General features: G+C 37.7%; 1 protein-coding gene across 1 annotated transcript in view; it reads left to right on the top strand.

Moving 5' to 3' along the window:
• Positions 1-18,528, top strand: part of MEF2C (myocyte enhancer factor 2C) — a 143,150-nt gene that overhangs the window by 68,269 nt on the left and 56,353 nt on the right. Inside the window, exon 5 of the mRNA XM_067569123.1 lies at positions 3,109-3,312. Within this exon, the coding sequence (XP_067425224.1) occupies positions 3,109-3,312 (204 nt within the window). The remainder of the gene's footprint in view (positions 1-3,108; positions 3,313-18,528) is intronic.

Raw genomic sequence — 18,528 nt, forward strand, 5'->3', positions numbered from 1 at the left:
TTGTGTGTATGCAACTGTGTTTAAGTTGTGTCTGTGTTTTATTCATGTTTAATTTAGTCAGCACAAGTAAAAATTATTTCTTAAGTACAGAATCAGACTTTCAAGCCAACCTGAAAATCATATTTGATATAGAGAACATATTTTTAATAATTTACTGGAATCTTTAATACTCAGTAAAATCACTGCAGTTCTAAAATATTGCATCTCTCATTTTAATCAATATTTATTAGCAAATTTTAATTTAGGTGAATATAGCTAACAACACATTATGATTAAAAAATACAAAGTTAAATAATATATTTGTTGTTTTCATATTACTCGATTAAATATTTTAGAGCATAAATTAGTACATTCCTCTTCTTGATGTGGCTACGTAAAGGAAATTATGTGAAAGGAGAATATATTTTTAAATACCTTTAAAAGTATTCTTAATCTCTCCTGAAGGTCTTCATCCTACTGCACATTTATGAAATATATAGGCTCATCCCTATTACAAACTATTGTAAAAGTATGAGAAATTGCATTCTTACAATACATTATTAGGTATAAATGCAAAAGCTGTGAATTCAATCTGTCAATGAGTGGCATATTTTAAAAAGAAGAGTAATATTCTAGATCACGTTAGAAACAGTAATAGATACAATTGTTTTTATGTGTCTATGAACAATGGCAAAAAGCATTTTATAATACAACTGGAAACTCTTAAAAGATCATGGAGATAATAGTGAATTAAATTGAGATCAATTAAGATTACATTTTAAAGAAAAGTTAATAAAAGCTCTAGTTTATCTATTGTGCTTTTTATTTTCAGTGTTCGTGAAAAGGCACTATCAGTAGTATCTTTTTTGTGATAAGTGTTACGAAATAAGTATGTGCTATGCAGCACATCTGAGTGGTTACCCAAAATGTTCAGGAGCACCTAACAGTAAACACAAACAGTGGCTTTCAAGATATTTCTGTGCTGAAGTGTACTTTGATGGTGAGGAGCTGTAACATGCTAAATACTGAGGTTTCTGTTGCACAGAAACCATACTGTATAGATACACTCCACCTACAGTACTGTGGTCAACAAGTCAGATTGAAAATAGTTTTAGGTGCAGAAAAATGTGTCGGGTTAGTACATTTTCCCCTGTGCATGTGATCCATAGTTTGTTTAGCTCCTTTTTAAAAAAAAATTATATAGATGTTCACATGTTACTGTATATAACGTTGCATCACGATTTTCTGCAACTTTTTAAAAGGTATTTGAAAGACTGATCAATTTTTCAGTGGTCAGATGACTTTTTCACTATGTATTTGATCAGCCATTCCAAATAGCAAAAGCCAGCTGGATCTTACCCATTTAGATATGTCTTAATATCAGCCATGACAAAAATATAGACTCAAGTCTAGATCTGTGTAAACTGATTTTTGAAATGCTGGAATAATCAGATTTAATAATAATTTATCTTTTGTTTACAGTATTTTATAAATGTGTTACAGGGACTGAGATGGCAATAAGAGTGACATCATTCTCGATATGTTGTGGAGAATAAATGTACAGAGCTTTGGCATACAGCCACATCTCTGTGAGATAGACTAGCTGGTAGGGATTAGAAATACTTAAATGTCACGTTTTTCCATGGCATGACCAGCTGGGATTTCAAGGTAGACTGGGGTTGCAGTTAGCATTAGCTTGCATTAGGAGTGTAACAAGATAAAACGACAGCCTTATAAACCATGCACGATGGAATCTTTTTTTTTTTTGCCTCAGTGTTGAACTATGTGTGGAGGTACTTTTACTGATGATATTAAAGAATTGGTAGCACTGAGTGTCAGATTAAGCAAACCTATGATACCTGGTTACTGTTTGTCCTCAAGTTGTGTCAAATACTCTCGCTGTATATTTGATGTGACTGATAATCATTTTAGTAAAACCGTATGTTTATTCACTTTCAAAATCCATCACGGAAAATTACTATGGAGGAAAATAGATGTTAAAAATAAAATATCTATTTATGTATTTAGTGCAAATGGCATACAGGAAAAAACAGAAACAAGTCAATTTTTACTATCGGATTAGATTTCTCATGGTAAGAAACTCATATACTAAAATGAGTATGTTTTATTGGAACTTTGCAAAGCAGTCAAGAAAGAAATTCAATTTTTATTTGCAGGTTTTCATACTGCTTAGATTTTGCATAAAGTTTCATAGCAGTTGTTGACTTGCCCTTACTGAGAGCATATATGTGTATCCCTAATTTACCAAGATAATGTGACTGGAATCCTTTGATTGTACTGAAAATGCTTGTTTATATTTCTATCTACTTTGAGATTAAATAAAGTGTGTCAACTGTTATGTATGGATATGAACTCACCTCAATAATGCATATGTATTGCTGACTAGTCAGTATTGATACAACTTTGTTCTTCATTGTACTGATACTTAAGAACTTGAAAGTGAAACAAAAAAGGATTCCTTTTATATTTTGTAATTTTTCAAAACTGCTATAGATCTGTGCATTTCTACATCAAATCATCTTTTTTGACTCATTACATTTTGTGTGATATAACTTTTCTTATTACCTGGTAGACAAATTGGGGTGGGGGGGAAGGCAGAAATGAAACTGGAATTAATATCTGTTGAATAAGAATAGGCTAAATCTTTTGTTAAAAATTTTCTACAACTATAAGATATGAGTGCAATTTTAAAATGTTGTGGGGGCGGTGGGCAAAGACATCTACAATGCAGAATATATGTAATATCTTAGGTGTGGGCAAAAGATTAAGTGTACTGAATTAAAATATTTTGGAAAAAATCCAGTGCCAATATTTTAAACTGGTTAATGAGAGAAGAAAAATTCACAGCTCAATTAATGGAAATGCCTCATATTTTTTACTTTCTGTAGCTTGAATTGTGCATTGAGAATTGTCTGCATTTCCCTCAGTTACTTAGCACTCAGATATTTATATTCTATGTTGGAACTTTTTTAGATTTATTTGCTTTCCGTCTGAACTTATTAAAGCCCAAAGACTATAGCAATTGCAAGTTATCATTTCATAAAAAGAAAAAGGATTCTAGAAAAGAGATTTAGGGGATTTTTGACAGACCTGTTTTCCTTTTTCCAGGTGACATTTACAAAGAGGAAATTTGGGTTAATGAAGAAGGCTTATGAGTTGAGTGTTCTATGTGACTGTGAGATTGCTCTAATAATCTTCAACAGCACCAACAAACTGTTCCAGTATGCCAGCACTGATATGGACAAAGTGTTGCTGAAATATACAGAGTACAATGAGCCACATGAGAGTCGAACGAATTCAGATATCGTTGAGGTAAGAATTCATGTCCTGTGAGGACTAATTTTTGTCAATGCTCATCTAAGATGCTTCTGAAAATGTTACCCTTGATGTACACCAGTCAAGAGTTTTGAATGCTGCAATGGAAAGGATTAAATTTAATTTGTATGTTTTAGATACTTTTAATGAAAAAGTATTGCATGAGTCCATAGAGTGTATTATACTTGCTGCTAGAGGTTCACAATGCAGTCACATGAACCTATATTAACAAATATTGTAGCCCAAGAAGTAAACCTTTTTGCAATATATTCTCATGTTGGTGTACAGGGCTGTACTGTTTAGTTACCTCTTGGATCCACCTGCATATCTCCTGCCCCGCTAGGAAGGGGAGTGAGTTTCTGCCAGAGAATGCACGGTGGGTGCTGAAATCTATGTGAAGTGAGACCGTGAAGGATGTGGGATGTACATCATTCGCCCCCTTCTTTCCTAGCCCTTCTTAGAGCTGCCACAAAGATGGCCAAAGTCTCCCGGTGATCTCTAGGGATTCAGCCCTGGGACTGGTGGCCAGTCGCATGGGCTGTTCTGTGAGGGACAAACCCTGGCCCCCAAATTATCTTCCTTCCTCTTCTGACAGAACAAAAAGAGAGCATTCTTTGGGAGGAAAACCTTGTTGTGATATTTTCCCTCTAAGCTCCTTCTTTCATGGACTCAGGTGATCAGGCTTATAGGTCAGGTTTTATCTGAGTGATTTACTGTGCTTCATAACGAGTGTGTATACCCTTCGATCATCAAGGCCTTTGGTTTCCAAGAAACTTCAGTGTACATGTGAAATTTAAGCTAAGGGTTTATTTTGCAGCAACTTAAAGGGCCAGATTTTAAAAGGCCATGGCATGCACACCTGCAAAACCTCCTCTAAAAAAATTGTCTGATTTGCTCATGAGATGGCCAGTTTGCATTCAAATGTGTAATTTTGTGGGGCACACAGACTTCTGTGGACAATCCTATGGTTTTTACCACTTAGAAAATTTGGCCAAAAAGTGGGTAAATATAATGATCATTATTTAAATGGAGTGATGATATCACAGTCAGATAAGTGCCTTTCATTATGTTTCTTCCCATATGGATTAGGTGTGACAGTAGTTTATTCAGTGGACAGTTTTTGAGTGATATGTTTTCTAGCTTTGAACCTGAAATGTGAAGTGTCTAGGCCACTCCAGTGCCAGCACTTTTACAAGGTCAGAAGAAATAGTTATGCAGCATATTATTGTTGAAAAAGATTCCTTTTATTACCAAAAAATGTATGTAAGTATGTCTTTACTTGATAATTAACTTTACTGTTGCCAGTACAATGAGGCAAAAAACCCACAAAAGAGCAAACAGATGGCTTTCAGTGTAGTTTGGATATATTTTAAGGTGCAGAATACAAAATGGCCACATTTTAAATATTTAAATTGATCATTTAAAATTTTCCTGCATTATGAGTATTTCCTTGTGGGGAGTCTGCTGTATTTGGCTCTCTGACATGTAGACTTCATATAGCTTTTAATTTTGTTCTTCCTAGGCAATCAAAAGCAGCCTAAGGATTGGAGAGTATTATTAAGTTTGTTCATTTTCTTCTTAATGATTCTTCAGTAACTATACTTCAGCAAAAGTACAGAGTGTAACTCGTCTTGCTGCTTTCTAAAGAACTAGAGAAGAAAATCTTTTAAAGTAACATTAAGTTTTTTAAACACATGCAGCATATGCCCATATAATGTTCTCTGTAAATAATTAAGAATCCCAATTTCTCTTCACATGATGCATCTGTTCAGTTACTTGTTTCGATTCCATTGTTGGTCATTAGAACATATCATGACTTCTTCAAATATCTATTCCTATAAACAAAAAAATGTATAGATAAGAACAGCCGTACTTGGTCAGACCAATGGTCCATGTAGCCAGTATCATGTCTTCCAACAGTGGCCAGTGCCAGATGCTTCAGAGGGAATGAACAGAGTAGGGCAATTATCAAGTGATCCATCTGCTGTCGTCCAGACTCAGCTTCTGGAAGACTGAGGTTTATGGACACCCAGACTATGGGATTGTATCCCTGATTATCTTGGCTAATAGTCATTGGTGGACATATCCTCTGTGAATTTATCTAATTCTTTTTTGAACCCAATTATACTTTTAATCCTTGATATACTTTCAGTACCTTCAAATGAAACCATTGCTATTAAGAGTTAAGCCTAAATTATTTTTATATAGGTACACTTTAATTTGTTAGTTTTATTATCAGCCATTTTAAATGCATTTTACTGGAATTAATTATGTCTAATATTATGAATAAACCTCTTTTCAGATAACAATTTATTATTTGAAGTAACAGAAGGCACAGGACTGGGTATTTCTAATATGTGTTAGGCTCTTTTTCCAGGAAGAAATGACTTGGAATGAAGTTAATGGATATTTTAATAGTTAGCCATATTATTGCAAATCACACCATGCTGTCCAACTTGTACATATAGAATTCAGATTACAGCCATGACACAAAATAAATTAACTAATATTAAGAGAATTTATAAACCTTTTAAACCCAGTTGGTGTTGTCTTCTTTTCTGACTTTCTAATTTATCATTTTAAAAACAAATATTCTTATAGTGTTTTTTACCCATAGCAGTTGCAGTCACATATGATACCTATCACTGAAATTGCCCATACAACTTAATTTCACTCAGTATGCAACAGATCCAATGTTACCTTGATTATAAAAATTTATTCTGAAACAGGGGTGGGAATTCTGAGTTCTTAGAGTTTGTAAGTTCTCTGCTAATTTCCTCTTACCACCTATTAGTGACCTAAACTCTAACATGGAGGAATATCATTTTTGAAAGAGAAAAGTTTATTCACCCTCCATGTTTGCTCATGTTTGGATCTCGTCTAAGCAGTGAATGACAACTATTCCAAATCCTGTTGAATTATGTGTGGCAGTTTTGTGATGTGTTTTAGTTCTACAAACCAAGGTTCACTTTGAGGCCTCAGTTTGGAGTTGAACTGTGTTCCTAAAACTGAAGCTTCAGTGTCTTTAACCACTAAACCACTCATCCCACAGTCTTTCATTAAACCTTATTTCTATTAATAAAGCACATGTTTAGTTATTGAGATTTGACAATTTATTTTAAGGAATAGTTTGAGCTATGTAAGAGCTGGCTCTCTTTAAACCCTTTGGTTTTGAGGGCAAAGATGAACTTCTGCATTATGTAAACGTCCCAATGCTGTATGATAGGTACCAAAAACAATACATTTAGCACAGTTGTTGTCCTAAAGATAGAATTCTCTTGTGCAATAGAAAATTGTAGATATCGAGGTCTTATTATTCTTTACTTTAAAATGGGGTAGGTCTTTCTTAGAATAAAAACTCCTTTTGCATTTACTATACCTTTTTTGTTTAATCTGTAAAATAAAATTGTTACAGCTATGGGTTTCATTCCATCTTCAGTTGTACACCAAATACCTCAGATTTTCACCTTCTTTAATTGATGGGATCTATAATAAGCATCTCTTATTTAACAGGCACAAAATCACAACCTTCCAGTTTTGGCTATTGAGGTCATAAATGGCTGTGTTGGTATTTCTGCCTGGGGATGAAGGAAAAAATGGGATTAAGATAAAAGTGGAGTGGGCCGATGTACTTAATTGAGCAAATTACATTTTTCTGCAGTAGAACGGAGATCTAAATTTTTGTTGAAAATCATGGGATCTGATTCTCTTCTCATTTGTATAAAGTTTTACCCAGCTGTAATATCATTGACTTCAGAGGACGTTCTCTTAATATACACTAGTCTGAGTGAGAGGAGAATCAAGCCCATGCCTTGTGAATTTGAGCTGTTTGTATACACTGGCTCTGGGCCTCATTTGCTGCCCGGGTCCCTAAAAAGTAAGTGGGTCATGTGTCATAAATAAAGGATGCACACATCTTATGAAGATCCTTTTAAAGAACATACTTTTACACATCCTTGAAAATGTGGCCTTCGTTAAAATAATTTAGTCTGTTGGTATACATCTGGTTAAAATGCAGGGAAAACACCAGTTTTGTTTATTTTGATACACAAAGGCAATGGGTCTTAATTTGTTAGACATAATACACATATTAGAATAATAATAAGGAACATCCCATCGGTGGCTGCCCATTGCAGCAAACCTTAAGGTCAATGAGAGCTACAAAGCCATGCCAAACGGCCCATAATGCCCTTTCTCTGCAGGAAGAATTGGTCCCTTGCTCACATTTGCTTCTTTTTTGCACCTGATGATGCTTTTCCCTGTGGCTTACTTTGTTCCTCATATTAGAGCCACTGTCCAACATTACCTCTGGGTTTTGGGATAATGGAGTTGCCTGTTATCCAGCCTTATGAGCATCCCATAGCTTTCCCTCCCACCTCACCCTCTTTGTTCTCTTAACACAACTGTAATACTTGCCTACTGCCTTCTGAACAAGGGAGAAGGTGGGCAGCACCTCACTATTGATAAAAAAGCATGTATGAAGGACTGATCCATGGCACATAGCTGTTTATCATCCTGTGTTTGCTCTAATTTATCCAGTCTAGTGCATTTGTTCTCCAGTCTTCATTTGGGCGGAACGCCATTGACTTCAAGTGGAAGTCTTGCCTGAGTAAGAGTTACAAGACCTAGCATATTCAGCCCCGCCAGTAGTGCCCAAACACAATGTCATTCCTTCAGGAGACTGGAAAGGACATTGTCCTTTGTTTGCCTGGGGACTATTTTTAGCATTATCTTGGCTGCAAACATAATTACAATCATAAGTGTATTACAGAAATCCAGTGTGTTTGTTTAGCTAAGCCATTAGGCTTTTTGCAGATTTAAAGTGAAATCTCCTGCCTGCCTGCCCCCACCCCATCACAGCCTCAGCTACTGTCTCATCTTCATCAAGTCTCTCATGAATCTTTACCAAGTCCTGTTCTTTTTCAGCCTCTCAACCTCTGAGTCCCCTCTCTCTGATTCCCACTCGGTTTCCATGCACATAAATCACTTCCCTCCCTGCCCTCCACTTCATCACTCAGCTCTTTTGTGACCTCCAGTCCATCAATCTCTCTGATTCTTTGCTGCCCATGCTCCCCCCTTTCTCAAGCTGACCTCCGCCTCTCTGCTGATTCCGTGGTTGCTACCTTTAGCTCAAATTATCCTGCCCAGTTAAGCGTTTTCAGACTCATCCCACCAACCCTCTGTTCTGGCTCCACACTCCTCCACCTCTTCTCTCCTTCCCCCTCATACCATTGAGCAGTATTGGAGAAAAAAACAGGAACCATACAGATTTCCTCAACTATAATTTGTTTTCTGTTCATTCTTTGCCATGTTCTTTATACAAACAGATCTACTTCTCCACCTTAGTCACCCAGCAGCTCTTCTCTAATTTCATCTGTCTTCTTAAAACTTCTACCTAACACATACATACACATACACGTATATACATACATGCCTGCCCAGGTCTTGAGCAGTTTTTAAAGACAGTTTTAATGTTATCTAACTTTAATGTTATAGAACTTATTTTCCCTACTCCCAGCATCTTTTTCTTTTCCCACAATCTCATAACTTTGATATGTCTCTCGTGCTATCGACTCCCAACCCTTTGAATCTATTTCTTCCTAGCTTCTAACACACCTTGATAGCATGTCATTTCCCTATAAAACCCTCCCTTGACCTCACTTGCCAGCCTAGCTTCCACAGTGTCTCCCTCTTCCCCTTCACCTCCAAGTTCCTAAGCATGCCATGCCCTCCCACCCACACTTCCTCTTTCCATGTTCTCTAATGGATTATGGTCACTATTTTCACAGTGCACAAAAGTGCTAGACACTTTGCTGGATAAATACAAGAGAGGTCCCTGCTTCAGAGAACTTACACAAGTGAGGGGAATGATGAAAAATGTTTGGGGTAAAAGATAAAAAAAAAAAGGATTACAATGATACAGTCACCTGGTTAAACCAAGTAAGACACATCCGGGTCTTCTGCAAACTCACTTCCATTTCACGACACTTAAACCACCCTGACTGAGGGCCATCTTCTGACCAGTCCTGAGAGTCTCTTCTAGCTCTTCACTTTGACCTCCTTCATGGGCCCTTGTGTCCAGTCTTATCCTTCTTAATCTGTCTGCCACTTTCAAAACAATTGATAACTTCCTCCTTTTCTGCTGTCTTCCTTCCTCGGCGGTTTTCCTCATCCTGTTCTCTCCTCCTGCATTTCCAGCTGCTCCCTCAGTGTCATTCTCAGTGACCTCCTCTTTCCATCGCCGGTGATGCCCCTCTGTCCTCACCACCCTCCTCTTTATCTCTGGATGATCTTACTCTCATGGTGATGTCAGTGACCTCACCGAGAGAGAGCTTCACTCAAACTTCACTGGCTAGCAGGAAAATTACGATATTACTGGGCCTTTGAGGATAGAGGGGTGTTGTTTCAGGGTGGCCAATGGAAGAGATGATAATTCTATTTTGAAAACATAAATCACCATTTTAAAAAGCTACAAACACTTTTCTTACAAGGTCTTTTTAAAAAGTGAACCAAAACTGCATGGTCTTTTAAATGTGTTTTGCCAAGGGCCTTATGTCTTCAATAGTTCTGGTAACTGCTGATGAATTTACTTTTGATAGAATTCTTCCCCTCCTCATTGGACTTGTGGAATTGGACAGGGACAATGCAGTGAGCATAGCCAGAGAAAAATGTGTGCCAACTGCAGCAGCGTTTTCCACTTAATCAGAGAGAGCTGAGATTGTGAACACATGGAGCTCTTCCTGCAACCTTCACGTCCAGTGTGTTTTACAACACACAGAGCCCTGGTTATATGATATGATGTTAAAATTGTAAGGATCAAAGATAATTTCTGAAAGAGAAGAAATTCATAGTAATACAAGTCTTTATAAATGGTAGGTAGTGCAAAAAAAAAAAAGCACACTTTGTTCAGCTAAAGAGAATCAGTCCAAATTTTGTGTAAGAAAATTATGCAACAAATGATAGTCCATAAATTACAATATTTACGTAAGAATAAAAGGACTAGCTATAGTTGAAAATCTAATTGGCTTTGAATATAATCAGTAACATAGTGTTAACAGCAGTGAAATGCTATTAAATCTGGTGTGGGGTAATGCAGGGATTTGAGAATTAAGACAATGTGGCTTCAATGCATGGACAAGCTGGAGATGATTAGGCTAGTGGTCAGGTGACAACCTGTATGCATGTGACAAGCTGCATGAGCAGTATATTGTGTTGAAGGGAAATGCTACAATTCCATTTTCCTGATAGAATTATTACATATTATCCCATCAAATCTTATAGGCATGCAGTGGGTCCTTTGGAACACCTAATATTAAGTCACCTGGCGAATGAGATGAAGGGGGAAAAAAATCACCCCTGTCAATTATTTCTAAAGGTCACAGAGCTAATGACTAGCTGGGAGGTTAATTAGATTTTGAAAGCCTCTTGATATCAATTAAGACTCTGATCTGTATATTTGTGGTAAATAAGCCCCATAACTATTTAAATCTACCGTTTTCAGAAAAGAAACAGGAAAACTGTTGTAGTGTATGTAATAAGAGCATTTTTTCTCTTGAAATCATAACAGAATACTGTACACAAACAAACTGTGAAATATAGGTTGGGCCAGATTCATAGATGGTGTAAATCATCATAGCACGACTGGAATCAGTGAAACTACACCCAGCTGAGGATCTGGCCCACTAAATATAAAGTAAGCTTGGTAGGCAACAAAAAGAGTTAATATATTCTAAGGAAGCGGTGTGATTTAATGGAACGCACATCAGATTGGGATTTATGAGACCTGAGCTCTATTCCCAGTTCTGCCAGCGGAGTTCTGAGTGACCTTTCACAAGTTACTTAACCCCTCTGCTCCTCAGTTTCTTCATCTGTAAAAGGGAGACAGGTGATATTGACTTCCTTTGTGAAATGGTTTGAGATCTAGGCATGAAAAGTACTACTATATATTTAGTAATATGCGTGATCCATATTTAGTAGCTTCTGCACACAAATTCTGGCCTTAGATGCGCACATTACTCCCACTGATTTCAACAAGTAAACTCTGTACATATCTGAGCACAGAATTTGGCCAAGGGGCTTCGTTATTATGGTGACTTTAGGAACTTTTTGAATATTTGATTTTTGTTTAGTATTTCCAGTCCTAAGTGTTAAAAACTAATGAGTCAGTCCCATCCCCACCCCAAATCATTTTAATTCCAAGCTTTTTTGACCAGATAAATTAGAAATGTACTTTTTTAAAATGAAAGATGATATTCTCATGTAATCACGTGACTCCAGGAGCTCAGGCGTTAAAAAAAATATTAGTTGTCACAAGACTCATGATAAAATCATGAGAGTTAGCAACGTTAGTGATGGATCGAGAAGGCTTCAGAAAATTCTACCAGGATGTTACCAGTATTCAGACACGAATAAATGGACTTCACTTACTTGGGAACACTGGGAAACAGAGTTTTGCTCTATGCAAAATGGTTGCTGGACTGAAGGACCAAGTCCAGCAGATAATGGCCTTCTGTTTCACCTTCCCCTTCCACACGCACACATATGGGATTTTGGCCTGCAAATCTGTGCATTGCATGGACCCACTAATCAAGTCTGAAGCTCACCCACAATTCTCCTTTCCACATGAAACTGTGTAGATTCACTATGAAGATCTCTGCAGCAAGCAAGGGGCATACAGTCAACTTGTGCCAAGATCTCTGGCATTGCTCTGCAGCCAAATGAAGGCTTTTTAAGATTCTTTGAGGCCTGCCACAAGGAACAAGAGTAGCTCAGAATTTGGCCTTCTATTATTTTCTTTGACTATATTTCAGCTGAATCCAATATGGGGAATAATACAGCTAAGGGAAAGTTGCATAATGAGTTGTTTTTCTCAAAAGTGACCAGTTCATTATTATGATTTCTCCACAATTGTTTCATTTCCATGCAGTGTATTCCATAATCTTCAAGGGTCCCAAATAATAGTGAAATAGTTCACCTGGTAGAGTGTTTTTGCATGAGGCAGAGAAATGCAAGTGCTATGAATTCGTTAGTGATTCTAGACGTTTTTTTTGGTGCGGGTTTAGTATAACGCCTTTTCTTGGAAGCAGATAGTAACTCGCAGATGAATCCAAATCTGTTGACAGAGATCAACATGTGACAAATTGTGAAGTCTGACATTGGAAAACTGTGTTTAAAACACTTTTAAAGAATCCCCTTTTCGTGAAGGTGTATTTGGTGGGTCTGAAGCAATGACAGCTGCAAGACATGGGCCTGATCCTAAGCTAGTGTAAATTGGAGGAGTTTATTTAACATCAGTGGAGCTATGCTGATTTGCACCAGCTAAAGATTTGGCCCTATAAATTTGGCGGAGCCCCTTTTATTTTCCCTTTATTTTTCCACTCTCACTAATTGCTTTCAAAATGTTTGAGTTAAGTGTCTCTGTAAATGTTTGGAAGTTATTGTTGTGGAGGAGAACAAATGTGAAAAATATGTTTGCAATATAAATGTGCTTCAGACTTAATTCATGAGTCTCTTCTTAAGAAAAACCGGGATTTTAAATCTCTGCTGCAGAGTATTAGTTCTATTTCACAGATGCCTGTTTCTTTCTCCAAAACATGATATATCTGGCTGAGAAGCTGGAAAAATCTTACATGCCTGTGTAACATTCTTATAACCTAATAGCTCGAGAGTTTTTCTCCCAATCTAGTCACTGGAGAATGTTCTTTGTTTTTGTAGTCACTGTTTCACATAGTAACAGCTTGTTGCATTTTGGTCTGTTTGCCAGAGGGTAGGTTTATTTTTAAATCCCTGAACTCTGAATTTTCTTTATTTTTCCAAGATTGGAAGCAGCCGAAATGCCTGGAGTTACAGGTTGAAGGTTTTGCTTTACAATATGAGAAAGTGAAGTTTCATCTCCTCCCACTTTTGTGTTTTTTTTCCTTTTCTTTTTCTTCCTTTTTTTTTTTTTTTTTAATTTTCCTAACCAGTGTCTCTTAACTGGTAGTTGTCTAAAAATAGAAAACTGCCTGACTAAAAATAGCTTGGCTTTCAGCCTTGCCAAGGAAAATGGAGAGGGAATAGGCGTGGAATAGAAGGCTGAGTAATCCAGCTCTATTCATTCAGAGATCCCTTTGAGAATGCAGGCAATGATAAAGTGCCCTCAAAAAACCACAGGCCTGACTTACTCTCTTCAGACTCCTAGGTGCCAATAAACATTTTAGCCCAAGGATATATTTTTTCCTCATAGATCGTAAACACTTTCTGAAAGACAGGACTTTGTTTCACAGAAGCTGACTTACTGTCAAAAATAGCTGCCTTTCTAGGGTCCTTTCCCCTCCCCCCTTTCCACGGTGTTTTTAAATATATTTTCAGATGAGCAATGAGTGTGGTGTCCTGTTAAGAAATGCCATGAAATGTTACATGTCTAGTAACCATCAGTGAAAAAAAACATTGACATACATCACTGATTGCAGACTTGTGACTGTACCCTCAAAACTTTGCAGATATCACTGAGGAGAGAAAATTTCTCCTCTGTGTACAGAAAAAGTAAATGAGTTAGGGAGCTGCTTTATTTAACCAAACAATTAGACTACTTTAAATGATATAGCTGTGTATTATTTAGGCCTTTATCTGGTAGTTCTTTATTTATCCGGTGCTCACAGGTTTGGGGTTCTTTTTAACTGACTTAAAAATGTGTTGAGAGTTTTGGCAAGCAGGGGCTTTATATGTGGAGAGCTATGGGTTTAGAGAAATTCTTTTCTATTTTGTTCTATTGAGGTTCTTATATCATCACTGCAGGATTAGAGTGTGTGAGGCAGCAATGAACCAAATCAGTTATGCTGGGAAAGGAAGTTTATAGGGGGAAGAGAGGTATTGGGGTAGGTAATTTAAAACAGTTGGGAATTTTGTTTCTGTTGTCTGGGGGATTTTTTAGAGGAATTTAAATACCCTGCACAAATACAGCAACAGGGTGTGGAAATGTCAGCACAGCACAAATAATGTCACAGGGTTATTTGGGCCTGAGTATTGTTCTGTTCAGTTCCTGTAATGCTGCTGGTGATAAGGCTCTGGAGACAAAGGACGATAATTGATGGAAGGGGACTTAAATCACTGCAAGAAGAATCAAGGTCCTTGTATCTGTGTACATCGACTCTTCTGGTCTCCTTCCTTCTTGTAAAGCATTTTGTCTTCTTGCATGTTGGCCCCCAACTGCTTTTTGTAATGGAGGCAGACCACAAGTGATTCCTTTATGCAGTACACAGGGTGTAATTGTGTCTGTGTGGTGTATTAGTAATTACCAAGGCTGAATTCCCATATTGTATCTTTACTGCAAGCATGGAAAAATAGGACACACGACGCTGCACAACCATTTTCAACCTAGATAGTGAGCTACTTATAGCTGCCTTCCAGAGACAAAGGCTTTTCTGAGCAAACCCATTTTTCATGTTCATCGTTAAGACATCCCTGTTTTGTAAAATGTAGTTATTTACCTGAGCTCTTACCCAGTACTATTAATCAGAAGTCTAGAAATACCATGCCTTCTGCTAAGTCACAACCATTCTTAATTCAAGCTACTAAACGTCGCCCGTCCTCCCTCCCAAGACATATTGTTGTACTTAGATCCTGCAAGATGCTGAGTGCCCTCAGTCAGTGTGGAGGTGAGAAGTTTGACAGTGAGTTTCTTGCATGAGCAGCCTTTTCAGACACTTACACATGAGAGTAAAGTTAATGAGTGTGTAAGTCTTTGCCGACACAGGCCCTTTGCCACTACCATAGAGTTTTATTAGGTAACCTAAGAGATTATTAAAGTGCTAAGTAGTTCTGATATGGAAATCCACCACTCAGAATTAATTAAAGGCTTTATTCAGTGCCCACTGAATTCAACAGAGGTCTTTCCATTGATTTCAAAAGGCTTTGGATCAAGCTTAAGTGCAGCCACGTCTGTCCCTTTTTAAGGAACCATTTCTGCCACCTTTCCATGCAGTAAATAGTACCCTTATGCCTCAATCCTGCACTTACACATTGTACTTAGCTTTATGTAGGTGAATGGTCTAACTGGAGTCAGTGGGAGTCACGTGTAAAATTAAATATATGTCTAAGTATTTAGGAGTCGGGCCTTACTCCTCAAGTAATGCCACAGTGAGTAATGGTTGCAAAATCAGGCCCTAAATAGTTTAGAACATGGTTAGCCCTTACATGTCTGCACAGGAAAGTAAGGATTTCCACCTCCCTTGCACGGCCATGTAGCGTTGACGACAACTTCAGTCCCCAGGCTTGGGGAAGATAGGTGCTGCATAGGAGATTCTTCCCCTGGCAATGACAGGGCAGAGTGTGTAGGAAGAGGGAAGGAGAGTAAGTGGAGCCAAGGCTTTGCTGCCTGTTAGTGCCCCACAAGAGAGCTAATCTTTCAGGACACATCTACACTGCAACACAAGACTCGCGGGATAGCTGTGGCTGGCTTGGGTCTGCTGACTCAGGCTCGTGGGGCTTGGGCTGTGCGGCTAAAATGGCAGTGTAGACATTCATGCTTGGGCAGGAGCCCAGGCTCTGTCACCCTGTGTGAGGGTTGGATTTCAGAGCACCATGACTACACTGCAATTTTTAGCCCCGCAGCCCGAGTCCAGCCAGTAGCCTGAATTAGTTGAACTAGGCTCTGAGCCAGGGTGCTGAGGGCAGTGTACAAGTTTTTATTGCGGTGTAGACATACCCTCAAATGCTCAATCTGGAACACAGCGCCTCTCATGCTCTCCTGCGACAATGCACCTATAAACCTTTACTTGCTCTGGGTTGCTTGCAGATAACACAGTCTCACCAAAGTTCTGCTAAACTTCAAAGTATGCTGACATTTCTTCTTTGTTACAGTAAATAGATTCCAATTAATTATTTATTTCTGTGCTACAAAATGTGCATCCATCCTTTATGTATTATGTAGCTGGTATTGATTGGACTCCATTTGCCTCACATTCAGAGGCCTCTAGATGCTCATGATACGGCATACATAAAACAAAAATGAAACTAATGTAAGTTATCAAATTTACAGCCATGTAAACCCTCAAATATGTTTGCTTTGTTATGCCACATTTTTAATAATCATAAGTTCAGTTACCAATTGTGAATTAATGTTTGTGGTAAACAATTAACTATAACTGATGTTTATGTATAAAATATTCATTGTTCTTTGAATAAAAACCACTTTTTTTTTTATAATAAAGGAGGGGAGGGGGCTGTTGGAAACCCACATTTGCTAAATATTATAGTTTAGAAACCCACCCTGATGGGGTTGCTTTGTTTTCCATTGTTAGTTTCAATATGATGGTTTTTAATAGAGGCAGCAGTTAATGAAGAAGTAAATATACTAGTAAAAGAAGTTGTACCATCTTTATTCTAAATGGTTTGTTAATGTCTTTGCACTATAGGGACTGGCCTTAAGAGGAAAAATCTTTGATGTATTGGATATGCTTGCATTAAAAAGAAATCTCAAACCCATTTATTTATATCATCCTGTGTGATCTATAGACAACTATAATTACGTTTTATAGTGCACTGTTATAAAAATGTGCATGCACTTTACTTTGGGTTATTAAAGTATACGTTTATTTCTTTGATCCAACATTATAGCACACAAGACTGTTCAAAGGAAGCAAATTATAGAAGAGTCAATATGAGTATTTTAAACAACACACAGCTGCTATAGATTGACTCAAAAGAGATCAAAATCTTGACAGACAAGCAATTACTAATGGAGTGTGCTGTGTTTAAAATATGTATAGTTTACTACAATAGGATCACAGATATAATGTGACAAAACTTAAAAATGCTCAATTTATACTTTAACCGTTGTATTCCAAAGGTTGGTGATTACATAGTTCTTGCTGATGTCAATAAAATGGCATCTTTATGATTTTGTCTGCAGTGGCTATAAATATGTGCTTTAGCATTTGAACTGTATTTTTGCAGCATATATTAAAAGAGATTTGGTCTCTAAATTTCCTCTTATCTCTCATATATTAATGTTAACTTTTGAATAACAGTTCTCTCAATTTCATGAGCAGACGTAGTGCTTTTCATCGATAGAACTGAAAGCATTTTACAAAGGGAGGTAAATATTGTTTTGTAGATGAGGCGAGTGAGGTGATTTAACCAAAGGCATATAGCTAGCCAAAGCCAAGAACAGAACCAGGTCTTATGAACCTAAAAACCAAGTCTTAATCCTGTGGATCGTGCTGCTCCACTTTAGATGGCCTATACTTCTTTCCTGGCATAAGTCTCTTCCCTTCAGCAAGGAAATTGGGAGGAGAAGGAAGAGGGGGAGTTCAGTTCTTTATAGCTGTTAGTTGTTAGCTAGAGCTCTTGGGTTTGTGTCAGACAGACTAAATGCTAATTTAGGAAGGACAGTCCCTGTTTTTTCAGCAAAGCATTGATCCTTTTCCCATGCTATCCTTCTAAAAACTCTCCTATTCCAGTGTAGTTCAAAAGAGTTAAAAGGTGTGTTCTTATTTTTCTCTCTCCAGATGTCTCCATTAATAGCTTTCAAATGTTGGCAGGTATAGGGGGTTCCACCTAATTGGCTTCATTAGCAGAACCCTTGAACTGTCAGGCCCCCTGCAGATAACAAGATTTGACAGTTCTGATTTGATGCATTTGAAGTGTATCCATGGTAAGGAGTGTGTTTTCTGGAAGTAAATCAGGCTGACAGCGGTGCCTATAAAGGATTCACTACTGGGGCTGTGCAAAGGTTTTGCATGGTAACTCAAATGAGGGAGAAATGCCCCTGGTTTTGTACTTTAATGAAACACTGTCAACCTCTCTGTGGTTTACAGGAATCATCCTTGTCCTTCCCACAGAATTCATTTCTGTCCAAGAAATCTGGGATTTTCCCCTGGCCCTTTATTTACAGTCTTCTTAGGGAGACAGTGGTCTTCATTTCCTCTCCTCTTGCAGTGAAGATGGGGCAAGTTCTAATGAAAAGTTGCACAGCAAAATGGGCTGCCTGACTTTCAGTTTTTGTGGGGAGTGGCAGCGTTGAATAGTTCTCAGTCTTGTTCCCTGCAAATAGATCCCAGGTCTGCCTCTGCTGCTGATCTCTTTTCCCAAGTAGGAGTAATAGGATGAAGTTGACCTGGTTCTTGCCAGTTTATTTTCTGCCTACAGGCTTCTAAATAACCACAGTGAACACTACCAATGTCTTGCTAATGTTAGCCAGCTTCTACTTAACAAAGCCAGGAGCATCAGGAG

This window comes from Emydura macquarii, unplaced genomic scaffold (genome assembly GCF_026122565.2).
Source record: "Emydura macquarii macquarii isolate MOO-44397 ecotype Brisbane River unplaced genomic scaffold, CSIRO-AGI_Emac_v2 contig_2897, whole genome shotgun sequence".
Taxonomy (NCBI): Eukaryota; Metazoa; Chordata; order Testudines; family Chelidae; genus Emydura; species Emydura macquarii.